Here is a 14,213-nt window from a genome sequence, read left to right as displayed (position 1 = left end):
AACAACCCTTAGTCACGTCCCAAAGACCCAAAGCAGCTCCAAGGTGGTGGCACAAGGTAAAGATCACGGCAAAGATGGAGGATGGCACGGCTAGGAACTTGAAGATGCGAAAACCTGAAAAACTCAAGAGCACAAGTGAGAATCGAAATTGTGGAGAAAATTTGTCACCATGAGACGTCAAATACACTAGGTATATATAGGAGAACGTCTCAAGGCTCTCCCAATTCGTTTCTACTTGATGAATCGGATCAGCAATAGAAGCCAGTGGAACCAGTTGGTATTGATCGAGGTCGGCAAAACTTCATAAATATCTCCTATAATCTCCCATTGCGTGCTTTTTACCAGAACTCGATCTCTTTGTTTTTCTAAAAATCTTCCACAAGCGCAATGGGGAACATCATCTTCATCTCTTTATCATGCTATGGCGTTCTTTCCCGCTGTTGGGATTCCATCACTAGACGAGCGACATATGTAGGGCTTGAATGAGCTTTGAGCAACCCTTCTCCCTCATGGGATGGTCGTTTTGACGATGACCTAATTGTTGAGATACTGTCGCGGCTTCCAGCAAAATCTTTACTACAGTTTCGTTGTGTATGCAAGTCGTGGCTTGCTTTAATCTCTTATCCCAATTTTGCTAGGAAGCACATCAGCACATACACCAGCAGGTTAAAGCTTCTTGAGACAGTCAATCCCTCCAGATCCATAGACTTCGAAGCAACATTAAAGGATGACGATCGAGTGGGATATACCGCCCTACCAGAAGCACCAAGATTATGGGTTCTGGGTTCCTGCATTGGCTTGATATGCCGGGAAGAAGACAAGGGAGGTGATCTTATCTTATGGAATCCTTCAACTCGAGATACATACAAGTTACCGGAACAAATTAAAACTAGATATCGTCAGTTTTTTGGATTTGGTTATGATTCCACCAATGAAGATTACAAGGTCATAGTAGGCCTTGAAACCGAAATTACAGTCTTTACATTAAAAACCGGCTCATGGAAGATTGTTGAACAGTCCGAGTACGTTGGAAGGTTTTATGGGGAGGGGTGCTTGTTGAACGGAGCTCTACATTGGCTGGAGGATAGTCGGTCAAAATTCACAATAATCTCTTTTGATCTGGTAGAGGAGAAATTTCAGGAGTTGCCACCACCCAATATTTGCAGGAAAGAAGTTTCTGGCCGCCTGGGTATTGGGAAAACTATTGGCAACTGTCTCTTCCTATATCTTTATGATTCCAAGCATCATACGTCCCAAACAGGTATTGCATTTACAATATGGGGTGAATGAATCTTGGACTAGAGTTGTTCAAATTCCTTCTTCTAGTTTATCTCCCCGTCATATTTTTGATTATAAACCAATTTCGGTTTTAGAGGATGATAAAGTTTTGATGAATCAGATCAGCAATAGAAGCCAGTGGAACCAGTTGGTATTGTATAATCCAAAGGAAAACCGTCAAAAGAAATATAGACGTCTTATTCATGACTATTACATAAGGCCTAAATTATACGTGGAGACTTTAGTATCGCCAAAAACAAGTAGATAGTGGTTCATACTCTCAAAATTAATGAAGCGTGGGTTAGTCATCTTTGCTATTATGGAACCTTTTGGGTTTCATTCTTTAGTTTAATAACATTCAAAGTTGGACAATTTGTTTATTTTTAAATGGACTTGTTAACTTGTTGCAACATAATTCGAGTTTCAGCAGTCCCGTTAGGTTATCAAGCTCAGCTGGTATAGTTCCTGTTATGAAATTTGCAGATAGTATTAGATACTTGAGAGTCGAAAAGTCCGCGTTCAGGTACAAGTTGTCCATAAAGGGTTTTGTGACCTAAGGAACTTGACTTTGACACCAAAAGATGAAAAGAACTTAACTTGTGGACAGCTCAAACAAACAGAGTAGGGGAAAATGTTACGTTTCAGTACAAAAGAACTAACCAATATTGGTAATCATAATCTTACACAAAAGCCAATAGACCTAGGATACACTACACAAATTTACCTGATCAATGACCCTTCATCTTTTTGTGTCTTTAGATTTCAATCAAGCTTTGGATCTTTCGTTCCCTTGAGAAGAAAGCAACGAGAGAAGATGGAGGCTAGAGATGAGAGAGAGACCTGAGAAGATGAGAGCGACGTGAGAATATGGAAGAAGAGAGCACGTTCTTTTTTTTCTTTGTTTTGGAAAATATATCTGAGTGTTTTCTAAAATATGAGAATGAAAAGGTGAAAACGTCTATTTGTTGTTTTCCTGTTTTACGAGTAAAATAAAAAATTATTTTCAATTTTTATTTTCTACATTTTTGAAAACAGACCAACGAACGCATTTTCAAGCCATTTTCATTTTATAAAATGAAAAAGATGACTTGAAAACGTTACTGAACGCCACCTTAGTATCTCTGATGTTTTTTTTAAGGGAATGTGGATTTCATTTACGCATGCCAAGATGGTCATTACATATCCTTCTGCTGCCTTCAACTAGACAGATCAAGAAGTTGTAGCGAAACTACTGTGATACATAGAAATAGACCACCTATATTCGAACTAACCGCTCACTTAAAGTGAGCCTATAAACTATGGAATAGTATCTCTGATTTTGTACCACAGATCCTAACTAAACTCCGAATAGTTGAAAAAGGGTAAAAATTTACATAAAAATCTTCCCTGTCTTAATTTACAAGAAATAAATATATTCTTTCCTAATTTAAGTTTCCAGTGATATACTATTAGATTAAGGTATAGTGCTCTGTTAGTATATACAGTCCTCCACTTTCATATTCAATTCACATTGACTTTGTTTATTAAGAAAAACATTGGTGTAAAAGATCTTTTTGTAATTTACTATATGTGGTGACGTGGTCAAGTCAGGTACCATCCTATAATCCAATACATGACTGAGTTATTTTCCAGAAATCTGTTTCCAACAAAAGAAATATTAAAGTTTTGAATGTTTTGGTACATATATATTTTGATCAGTATATTCTTCTTAGGGTTTATATGTTGGTACTTATATATTACCATCAGCAGGGCCGGAGCCACATGGGGACCCACTGGGTCCCGTGCCCCACTGACTTTTATATTTTTTTTCAATTTCTATACATGAAAACTTGGTTAAATAATCTAGAGTATGTTAATATTAGCACTAGCCAACTTGGTGTAGTGGTAAGGTGTGCATTGGTTTTGTAATTGGTCCTAGGTTCGAGTCATGGTTGCTGGAAATGGTACTTTTTTCAATTTCTTTTTCCTTTTGAGAACAATAATACAATTTTTCCTTATAGTTTTAAAAGTTAAAAATAAATTATGTCTCCTTAATGAAAAATTATCTAATATCTAAAGCTATAAAGTTTATTAATAAAATATGTAATTTAGAGAAAAATATTAATATTACCTTAATTTTATTTTACTTTATTATTTTTTATTAAAATTTTGGTATATATTTAAATTCTAATTTTGTGCCCCACTTAATAAGAAATTCTGGCTCCGCCACTGACGATCAGTATTTTATAGATTGGTATTTCGATCAGTATATTCTCGCTTAGGGTTTATATATTGTATGCATGGGCTGTGTGTGTGGATGGGGTTGCAAATATCAAAGACATGCTAAATAAGAATTTTCTTTATGATATATAATTCCTTAATTTATCTAGTAAATGAAAAAAATATTAGACAACGGTAGCTCTTTTTCTTAGCTGAATTTGTGCTTCTCTCAGAAAAAAAAATTTGTATATATATATAGGAAATATTTTTGTTTTGATTTGATATTGGTACGTAAAGCCGAAAAAAAAAACACGACACATGCAACTTTTTATTTCTTGCATCAAGTCTCTCTGAAATTTAATTAGGGCTAAATACTAGTTACTACCCTGTGGTTTAGGTCCAAAATCAATTCAGTCCCTGGACTTCCAATTTCATCAAAAACACCCCTGTACTTTCAATTTTAATCTAATAGATCCAATTCGTTAATTTTCTGATGTGGGTTCTAGTTATAGTTGAGTTTTTTGTTTAAAAACTTTTTATTTGATAGATTTCTAATAGTGGGATCCACTCCTAAACTGACTATGCATACCACCTCAACACCACATCATAAAACATAGGCCCCATATGATATGAGCCACGTCAGCAAGTTAACGGACTCAATTAATGGAAAACTAACAAATTGGACCTATTAGATCAAAATTGAAAGTGTAGGGGTGTTTTTGATGAAATTAGAAGTTCAAGGACTGAATTGATTTTGGACTCAAACTACAGGGTAGTAATCAGTATTTAGCCCTAATAAATATAAAAAAAATTCTATGAGTTTTGCTTGCTATGTTTTATCTTTCCACGTCTTACAGGAGGTTTGCCTTTCGACATGAATATGGGTTGCAACAGTTCGAAGTACTCTTCAGAGCAAGATAATGATATGGACTCAAAGAGAAAGGGGACAACCATTGTTGCATGTTTTACTAAGGAAGGTGTTAACATTAGAGTCCGTGGGGGTCTCTAGTTAGCATCAAAGAGAGAGAGATAGAGAGAGAGAGAGAGGGAGACACAAGAAGTATAGTGGTTCGCCTCCGCATGAGCGGGAGACTACGTCCACTTGAATGTTTAACTATGTGTGTTGAGCCTTGCGGCCTAACAAGATTACAAAGTATGTAATGGAGTTGTGATGGAATGAATGGTGTTTTAAGTGGGAGGAGAGTTCCTTTTATAAGTGAAGGAATGCTTCTCCTTTACATTGTTTTCGATGTGGGACAAGCAACCACACAATTCTAGCTAGTCCAAGAAGCATGTAGAAAGCCATGTTGTGGAGGCATCTTGGCAAGGGTGGGAACGTGGCTTCCCGGCGACGGATTTGCCTCTTCCGGATACCGTGGCGTAGCTTGAACATAGGGCTACACGATGGATGTCGTGGTTGGGCCTTGCCATGTCTCGTGGATGTCCCAAAGTGGGTGTTTACTTATGCTTGGTGATGATAGCAAACTAGTCTTGCTAGTGTAGGTATAAACAAGTCCCCGAAGTCCCCGAGTAAGAGTAGCTTCTTGGTTGGGGAGTTCAAATCATGAAGTCATCAAGCATAAGTAATATCCGAGAGGCGCACGGCCCCTACAAGTCCCCGATCTCCGCAAGCAAGAAGGGACTCGCTATCCTGTATCACAAAAGACAAAAATTAGTATATGTAGTTACATCGGAGGTGCACTAATGTATGAAGTGCATGAGATAATGGGGCGTCGCCCTACCGCATGGAGCCCGGAGGCTAGACCATATGTAAGAAAACGTGAAAAAGTGTGGTGCCCGGAGGCTAGACCATATGTATGAAGCATTGTGAACCGAGAGCGTAACTAAAGCATGTTGGATAAGTGGAGCGAGTTAGGTGTTCGAGCAAGTTGGGTGTAGGCGCTGTATGAGCGTGCGAGGCGTAGCCCAAGCGAGTCGCGGCCATGCTTTGATACCCAAGCGAGTCGTAACCGTTTCGCAAGCGTTTATCCGAGCATGTTTAATTGAGCTATAAGTGTCACAAGGTTCTAGATGAATGTCACATGAAAGTGAATTTAAGCATGTATGTGTGTAGCATGTACTTGTAGGAAAGTTGCTAATAACATTTTATAGGCATGCTTAAGGGTTATAGAGACATGTATAGTCATGGCATCGGCGGTAGCTCACATTGCAAGAGCGTAAGAGATAAGATGAAGTTACTTATCTTATGCCGATTTGGAGTGAGTTGGAGTTATCCGAGCATGACGTTCCATTGCTCCGGCAAAGTACCTTAGTCGAAAGGTGATGATTTTGCTAATTGGAAATGTGATCGGTGATTATATCTCCCTGGATAAAGAGATTGTTCAGCAGGATGCTCTATAGTGAGATCATAAGCGTCAAAGAGACACAGGGCCGACTGGGTTGTGTCTCCAGATTCAAGAGTAGCTTGATATGCAGAAGGGGCTGCTCCAAATGTGAACTCCGGTGCCGCTGGGTTTCTGCCGTGGGGTTGCTAGCGGATAGGCGCTGGCGGTGGCCTAGCGGTGTACAGTGTGGCGGAAGATGGTGATGAACAGATCATTGTTCAGCGGAATGCTTCTCCTTTACATTGTTTTCGATGTGGGACAAGCAACCACACAATTCTAGCTAGTCCAAGAAGCATGTAGAAAGCCATGTTGTGGAGGCATCTTGGCAAGGGCGGGAACGTGGCTTCCCGGTGACGGATTTGCCTCTTCCGGATACCGTGGCGTAGCTTGAACATAGGGCTACACGATGGATGTCGCGGTTGGGCCTTGCCATGTCTCGTGGATGTCCCAAAGTGGGTGTTTACTTATGCTTGGTGATGATAGCAAACTAGTCTTGCTAGTGTAGGTATAAACAGAAGGCATCGTGTTTGGCGTTGATTCCAGGTGCTCAAATGAAGGGTCTCAAGGGATCAGGGAACATAATAAACAATATAAGCTTAAAAGTAAACACCAACTCTTCCATGCATGCATGTTTTTGGATACTAACAATGAGTTTACCTATCAATTCTTTTATTTAATATTTCATATTTTCAGTCACAGACGATACGGATAAAGTGTTTCGTATGTCTTCCAAAATAGTTGCCGTAATGGCAGGAGAAGCTCGAGATTGCAGAGAGATGTGCAAGTCGGTGAAACGTGATTGCTCACAATATTTAAAATTCAAAGGCGTGCTTTCAGTTTCATTTGTATACAAAGAGATGATTAAATATTTAGAAGGGGGGGATGAAAAAGAGGTAATGAATATCATCTCACTTAAAACTTCTCATTTATTCATATTCATGAAATCGATCACTTAGCTAAGCTTTTGTAATTTGCTTGGTTGCAGGGTTCAAGTTTGTCGTATTTTCATATCTGACAACCAAAATTGTGAAAGACAGATATTGTTCCTATGCTTCACTCGGATCTGGTCAACAACATGCTAATGAAGTTATGGCATCTGAGTATGTTCTTCTTCACACCCTTGTTTACTCGTTATTTATTTATTTATTTATTTTATATAAGTATAACAACTGCATAATTTGAGTTTCACACTCGATTAACATGCATGATCTGCTTATGCTAGGTATTACTATAACATGACCGTTGAAGATGCAGCTGAATTGGTCCTAAAGTCTTTATTTTTTGCAACCTTGTACGATAAGTACACTGGCGGAACTCTAGAGGGTATCTCGACTTATAATATATCTTCTCATTTTAGCTGTTAAGAAATTAAACAAAAAATTATAAAAAGAAAAAAAAAAGCTGTTAAGAAATTAAAGATATAAATTATCGAAGATAAAATGCGCTTATCTATTCCCGAGATATATAAGAAGTTCGACTACCGAGTGGAGTTGAATACTGAAGTCCATGATCGAGAGGTAAAGGTGCCAGTCTATGTGAGTCGGAGCTCAAAGGAATTGTTGGACGAAATGTTGTCAGCGACTCAGCGTTGAAAGTTACTAGCTAGAGGGGATTCTCTATAACTTGCATGCTGGACAGTTATCAACTTATCGAAGATAAAATGCGCTTAGCCTTGCAATTTAAAAATTTGATATCTACTTTGTTCTTTCGTTTTTTTAGCTAAGAGAGAATTTTTATAGTTCTACTTTAAAGAGCTAGGCTTCAGTTCGATCAATGTCTTATGTCATTGGTTGAAGCGTACAGTCAATCATTACGTACATTGTTCAAGTTTAATTTAAAGCCTGAAATTATACTAAGTTGGCTGAGGTTTTGGTTCTAGTCTCTCTTCTTAACTCTTAATGATCTAAGAGTGGTATGTGCAACTTTGTTGCTTTTGATTGATAGTCTTAATTTATGAGTTTACTTGCCTTTGGTTGTGAAGATAGCATGATGATGGAATGGTGGTAATAGGCCCACCCTTAAAAAAATTTCTAATCATAATCCTAATATGTTTAGATATAGATCCTAACTTCATTAGGATTAAAAGAAATCTTACTGTGCTTATTAATGCAGCACTTAAAATAAAGCATGGGTTGTCGGAGAGGAGCACATATGGAGAAGCCAATGCATGGATCACCAATCGAAAATCGCCGAAATACTTGCGAAACCTTCCGTCAAATCCTTGTTGCAATCTAGAGTGTGTGTGTGCAAGTCATGGTGCTCCTTAATCTCAAGCAATGTTTCTATGAGGCGTAACTCGAGGCGTTTTCGGGAGAGTCTCAATAAGGCGTAAACCTTGCATCATAATAAATTAAGTATATATTAAAGAAAAATTTAATAAAACATATGTATAAATAACAACTAATTATGTATATAGAAAAATAAGTGTTTGTATTGTAGTGTGCCACTAATTACATTAACAGATATAAAGTATTTAGGAAAGGTGAAAGACCAATAGATAAGGATAAACCATAATATCCTTTCAAAAAAACACATCATAATCTTTCAGATGTAATTTGGTCGTTGATAGGAGCTTAATCAAAGCAATATTAATTACGTGATTGTATATATGAAGAGGTATTATATAATCTGCACCAAAGCTGCTTCTCAACGTCCTCAATCAATTCATTAAGTCATCTTATGCTGTTCTGACGGGCACAACTCGATCATAAGCTCTCTCTCTCATTCTTCAGTTCTACCCCTTTATGTTAGTCTCTATCAAGATTTGGAGCAGAAATCATCTCAAAAACAACGCAGAACTCATCTACCATCTTTTTTTTTTTTTGGGCGTACGCCTCCATGTTTTTCACGCCTCACCACTCTTTTCAAGCCTTGAAGTACGCATTTTGCGCCTGTACCCCTTGTGACGAAATCTCACGCAAAATATATACAAAATAACGTTTTTGCGCCTTAAGGGCGCGTTTTTTAAAACACTGATCTCAAGTCATCAATTTGTCAAAAAGTATTTATCAAAAGTTACCACCAGTCACTTTGGCCTGGTTAGTTTTCATGATTCCATAGTAGTCCGTGAAAGTTCAATCGATTTTCCAGATCGAAGAATCTGAGTATTGTGTCATGAGTTCTTGTGTCGGTTTGGTATGTGTAAAAGGATGATTAGTTTCAGTTTACCCCCCCAATGGCTAAACTATTTGCGACGGGTGCTTTGCCGTCGCAAGAAGATATTTCATTTTTAAAAAAAAATCGGATGAATTGGTTGCGACGGATACTTTGCCGTCGCAAAGAATATTTCATTTATAAAAAAAAAATTTTAAAAATTAAAAAAAAAAAAAAAAGGTGTGAATTGCACACCAAAGCTAGTACCATCTACAGTAAATATCATAAATTGAAAAATATTATGAAACTCATCATCTATAACCAACCAACAATCACAATTCTAAGACCAGCCAAGGGTCAATCACAATTCTAAGACCAGCCAAGAGTTGTTTAAAATCAAAGATTAGCAAAAGCAATCCATGCCAACACTACAACACCTTCATTAGAAATTGAAGAAAATGGTCAAACTATCAACACTATCAAAAGCAGGGGCATTAAGTAAAAAATTCTTCAGGTTCTATAAAGTGTTAAATTCACTTGACAAAACTACATAGTCAGTACTAAGTAAACTTCCAGAATTCCTATCAAGTAGCTCACCATAACATACACGTCCCGCCCCTGCACCAAAAAACAGCTAAAGAACTCAGTTTGAAGCATGTAAATGACAGAAATTCATATTCCATTTCATTGAACAAAAAGTACAAATGACAATATGTAATCCTATTTATTCTGTTGGCTATAATTAACTAACTGATATTAATGGCTTTAGTCAGGTTAACAAATTTCACACATGCACACATTCATAAAACTGAGAAGTTAATACCTTCTTCTTTTGAATCTCTTATGCAACTCCAGCTACTCGAACCAAAGACTTTGAACTCGTCAGATGAACACTCATAACACTGCCAATGAAATTAGTACTATATGCATAAGTAAAAGCATGGCCAAGGAAACAAATCTTACTTAAGCTTCTTTACAGTGGCCTCCACAACCCAATGTCACGTTACATAAGTACCAATGAGCTGCTTAATACCTTAGTAATGACTAATATTATGGGATTTGCACCAGCCAAATCACGCACACGAAATAAGAGTTCTATGCTACGAGAAGGTAAAAACACTAGAGAACTTTGACCTTCACCATGCATGCTGAAAGATACTTGTTGAATTGGAATTTGGAGCTAAAACAGCAGCAATTCAGGTTTTTGTGCATGCCATAATGTGAAGTAAACAATAGATATATTCAATTGCATAAAGAGAAGGAAAATATTGCAGTTTGCAAATAGAACTAACCTTTCCAGGCTTTACAGCATTCACATCCTCTAAAGAACAAATTACACACTGTCAATCAGCAATATCCTATGTCAGCCAAATAGAACAGACTGTAATTGAGAAAATTCATGGCAATTCCGCAAAAGGTAAGATTGGCTTTCCATACCTGGACAGGAAAATCCATTTGTGGCCTCCTGGTGGACCAATTAATGTTATCCCAGTTTACTGAAGGTGGAAACATTTTGTAGTCTTTTTGCATAAAGAAGCCCTGCAAGGTTTTTAGGTATGTTGTTCCATACGTCTTGGCTAGTACTATTTAGGTATTCAATCAACCTGGCAGGAAGGATGCAATTTCACTTAATTAGGTATATCCAATCAAAGAATGGCCCATTACAAGGGCCACATGCCATACCCATGTTCTAGTTTGATCTCCCATCCCTAAAAAGAAAAGGAAAGAAAAGAGAAAATGGCGTGCACGTAAATGACTCATGTTAATGTTTGTTTGGAATAATTGTGCCTTAGTCCAAAGATCACAAAGTAAAATCACACTAAGTGAAGCTATAATTCGATCAACGATAAACAACAAGAAGAAATGACTCAACTCACAGCAAGAATATTGTTGACAAAATTCAATTACCTAGACTGACTAATTTTCTAAACCCTTAGTTGATTATGATAACTCCACTAGTGAAAGCATTTAATCTCTCTAGCTGATCTCAATAGAACCTCTAATGTTGAACTTCTATTTTCATTCTGGGCTTGTGGATTCTTTAGTCTACTATTCATAATAAAAGATTACTATGAATAATAGACTGAAGAATCCAACCTTACATTCCTCTGCAATGACATTAATAGAATCAAGCCATTTAATAGAACGGGCACCAATAACAGCAGGTATAACCACACACAACGGATACCCATGATCTCTCTGTTTAGGGTCTTCACATGATAAGAGAATATAAAACAACACCCAATGTGAGACTGATATCCTGATGCCATGTGCCAAAAAATTGATCACTAGAGGATCTACTGGGCAGAAATGAAAAGGAGACAAAGTAAAAAATTAGAAGGCCGCCGAACAAAATGGACCAAGTACATAACCAAATACTTATGCAATAAAACAGAAATGTGATTGATAAGCAAAGCTAAACAAATGGCATAACTGTAGGATTCAACTTACCTCTCCATTCATCTCATAAGCAAGTAAAACATCTGCTTCTGGGCTTGTCCTTCAATTCCACTTTTTGGTTTGATCCTTGGCTAGCAGCTACAACGCCTTGCACCCATTCCAAGTAATTAATACTGGGTACAAATAGGTTATTAAGTTGGATTCCAAGTAATATATGTAGTAGACTGGAATCCAACTTAATAACCTATTTGTACCCTATGGGTTATGGGTTTCTTATATTGAGTGGCAATGCTAGCTTCTATAAACTGACCAACCGAATCTCTCCGGGCAGTTTGCCATAAGCAAGCTGGAAAGCCCATTTCACTGTCAATACCATTAGAGGATCCTGCCAAATGCACATATATTTAACACGATAATGTTAATCTCAATCATAGACAGAGCTCAAAATTTTAATCTAATTCAGGTTATCCAGAATGGCATAGTCCTTTAGGCAACCAATATCAGCTCATCTATCCACCCAAACAAAAATAAGCTTCCCAGACCCAACTAATGGTTTATATCTTGTTAAAATACTCAAGCTGTCAATTGTTTTGGTAGCCAAGTTCAAACTTCAGACATTTGACCCAATTAAACAATGTTTATCAAGGTTTTAACTTCAATCTTGACAGGGCTTATACCTAACTCCTGAATAGCTACATGCAGTACCTTTTACCATGTAAAAGCATAAGGAATCTTAGGAATTCTCATCAATAAATTAGCCTATTGCATACATTTTAGAAGAATACTATTGCATTTCAATGAAAATTACAGACCAATTTCAATTGCAACTTAGACATGAGCAGCATCAAGGACAAAAGAACACCAAAAAAAGAAAAGAAATTAAAAAAGAAGAAGCCATACAGTACATACTTTGCTAAACACAATTTGTTACTTGGCCACTACTAGTTAGCTCATACCCAAACCGACTCTCTTAATATTAATCTGGGATATGAATCAGAAAAAGGTAAGCCAAAGAAAAGAATAAGAAAAATACTAAAGCAGTCCCCTTACTATTATAGCCTGATAATCTGATATATCCTGATAACCGAATCAAAATTAGATCTTGAGTCCTAAATAGACCCAAATGAAATCTACCCAAATAGAATCAAATTTGCACAATACCCAATCAAATGAAAGATCAACACAATCGATCAGCATAAGAGAGGAAAGGAGAGACAATTGGCGATAACAAAATCACATAATAGGGTACAACAGAACTTCAGATTAAAAGAAATCTAGGGGTTTTAGAGTTTCAAAAAAATTCACCTTTTTCTCTCTGACGATCCTTTGGGACCTCGACTATGTCTTGTTCGAGGCACTGCAGAGCTTTCCCCATTCTTTAGAGTTACAAATGATTGATAACTCAAAGGTGGCCTTCCCCCATTCTTTTATGCCATCAACTAAATTATCCATCAATCAAACCCGCATATAACAAAACCCTCCATCATAAAATCACTTAACAAATTAGTTCAAAAACCTCACCTTCTGTATAATCTCCCCTGGATTGAACAGCGTATGACTTACAGGACTGAAAACCTCAATCCCAACCGCGGATGCAAAATCCTGCCAAAACAAACAAAACCCTCTTGCTGTTCAAATATCTACAACTAAAGCACATCCTAAATAGTATCCTATGCAAATTTAAGTATTACTGTTATGTTGAAACTAAGTGTGTGTGTGTGTGTGAATTTGTTAATCAATAATATAACTTTACATGATATCACTTGTAATCACAAAAATGAAAAATGTAAAGTTGCATACCCTGACTTTAACATCTAGAGCTTGGTAATATGGTTCGGTGTCATACTCAAGGCAAAGCTTTTTCACATCCCACTGCTCAAACAAACAACAAACCAAAACCCCAAACTCTAAATTTCAATAAAATCTTGAAATTGAAAAATATATTAGGGATTGAGAAAAAAGTAGAGTTAGTAACCTCCTTTAGGCAACGAACGATGACCTCGCTGGGGTCGCCTTTTAAGCACCAACAATCTGGACCTAAGCTTCTTGAGGTTCAAATCCAAATCCACCAGACTCTGAAGCAGGAACCAGAGTGGGCCCCAAGATCTTAGTTAACGTCTAACTTGGACGAAATCTGAGAAATTAGTCACGATTGACTGAAATTGGAAAGTTCAGGGGTGTTTCTGATTAAATTGAGACCATAGGGACTAACATGATAGTTAGTCTCAAACCTAAGGAGGATAAACTGAATTTAATCCGTAAAAGAATATTACCATGGTATGACCTTCCTCTGAAATCCAAGTACAAGAGACTCCAAAAATATTAGAAACAGAAGGGAAAGTATATGAACTTCGATGGAAGTATGGATTCGGTCACGACTGCAATAATGACGACTACAAGGTGCTAACATTGAGTCCTGATGTACAAGAACAGACTCTTGGAGGAGGATTCGGGATTCACCAAGTGGTGAATGTTTATGGACGATCAATCAATAGTGGAGAGAGCCGGAGGCGGAAGCGGAAGCGGCGGCGATGAGGTAACAAGTGGGTTCTGAACATCAACCCAGAAAGAAAAAAAAGGGAAAGGTTCAGTTTTTTAATGTGGGTTATCAGAGTTAGAGGGTGTTAAGTTAGCAGATGGTGGCAATATAATATATTATTGGAGGGACAGAATTGGGACAGGTGATTTCCTCCCAGTCTCACCCAATGCTTACAGTTGAGATAACAAGATTTGTCATCTCAATATCAATTTAAATGCATGTGGAGAAAGAGAAAACAGCTTTACTTGGCAGCTCCAGGACACGGAGGAATCATTCAGCAGTATTGCAAGCCAGGAAGGCTAGTGTTTGAACTGAACTGATGTGTTCAGGCGTAGCCAACTGGATGATGATGATTGCAG

The 14,213-nt window shown here is 37.4% G+C and overlaps 2 protein-coding genes across 2 annotated transcripts; one reads left to right on the top strand and one right to left on the bottom strand.

Annotated features, from left to right (window-relative positions):
• The first annotated feature begins 74 nt into the window (after positions 1-74).
• On the top strand, positions 75-4,486 carry LOC133730990 (F-box/kelch-repeat protein At3g23880-like). Its single transcript, XM_062158476.1, has 3 exons — positions 75-135; positions 566-1,261; positions 4,335-4,486. Exons 1-3 carry the CDS (start codon positions 75-77, stop codon positions 4,484-4,486), a joined length of 909 nt encoding a protein of 302 aa, XP_062014460.1.
• A 4,693-nt stretch (positions 4,487-9,179) lies between these two features.
• Positions 9,180-14,052, bottom strand: LOC133730989 (uncharacterized). The gene is made up of 9 exons (XM_062158474.1): positions 14,029-14,052; positions 13,116-13,187; positions 12,837-12,917; positions 11,626-11,700; positions 11,013-11,246; positions 10,353-10,454; positions 10,208-10,255; positions 9,739-9,817; positions 9,180-9,533 (listed from the first exon to the last, which is right to left on the bottom strand). The coding sequence occupies exons 1-9, from the start codon at positions 14,050-14,052 to the stop codon at positions 9,433-9,435; spliced, it is 816 nt and encodes a 271-aa protein (XP_062014458.1). The 3' UTR covers positions 9,180-9,432.
• Positions 14,053-14,213: the final 161 nt, after the last annotated feature.

Source organism: Rosa rugosa, chromosome 2, assembly GCF_958449725.1.
Source record: "Rosa rugosa chromosome 2, drRosRugo1.1, whole genome shotgun sequence".
Lineage (NCBI taxonomy): Eukaryota > Viridiplantae > Streptophyta > Magnoliopsida > Rosales > Rosaceae > Rosa > Rosa rugosa.
Note: the sequence above shows the minus strand (reverse complement) of the source record. Positions and strands in the feature narration are given on the sequence as shown.

Coding starts and splice junctions, on each gene's coding strand:
- LOC133730990 (XM_062158476.1), top strand. CDS start 75: ATGGAGGATGGCACGGCTAGGAACTTGAAGATGCGAAAACCTGAAAAA. Junction 136..565: donor TGAAAAACTCAAGAGCACAA/GTGAGAATCGAA, acceptor CGCGGCTTCCAG/CAAAATCTTTACTACAGTTT. Junction 1,262..4,334: donor GCATCATACGTCCCAAACAG/GTATTGCATTTA, acceptor CACGTCTTACAG/GAGGTTTGCCTTTCGACATG.
- LOC133730989 (XM_062158474.1), bottom strand. CDS start 14,052: ATGACAAATCTTGTTATCTCAACT. Junction 9,818..10,207: donor ATGCTGTAAAGCCTGGAAAG/GTTAGTTCTATT, acceptor TTTCATTGGCAG/TGTTATGAGTGTTCATCTGA. Junction 9,534..9,738: donor AAGAGATTCAAAAGAAGAAG/GTATTAACTTCT, acceptor TTTTTGGTGCAG/GGGCGGGACGTGTATGTTAT.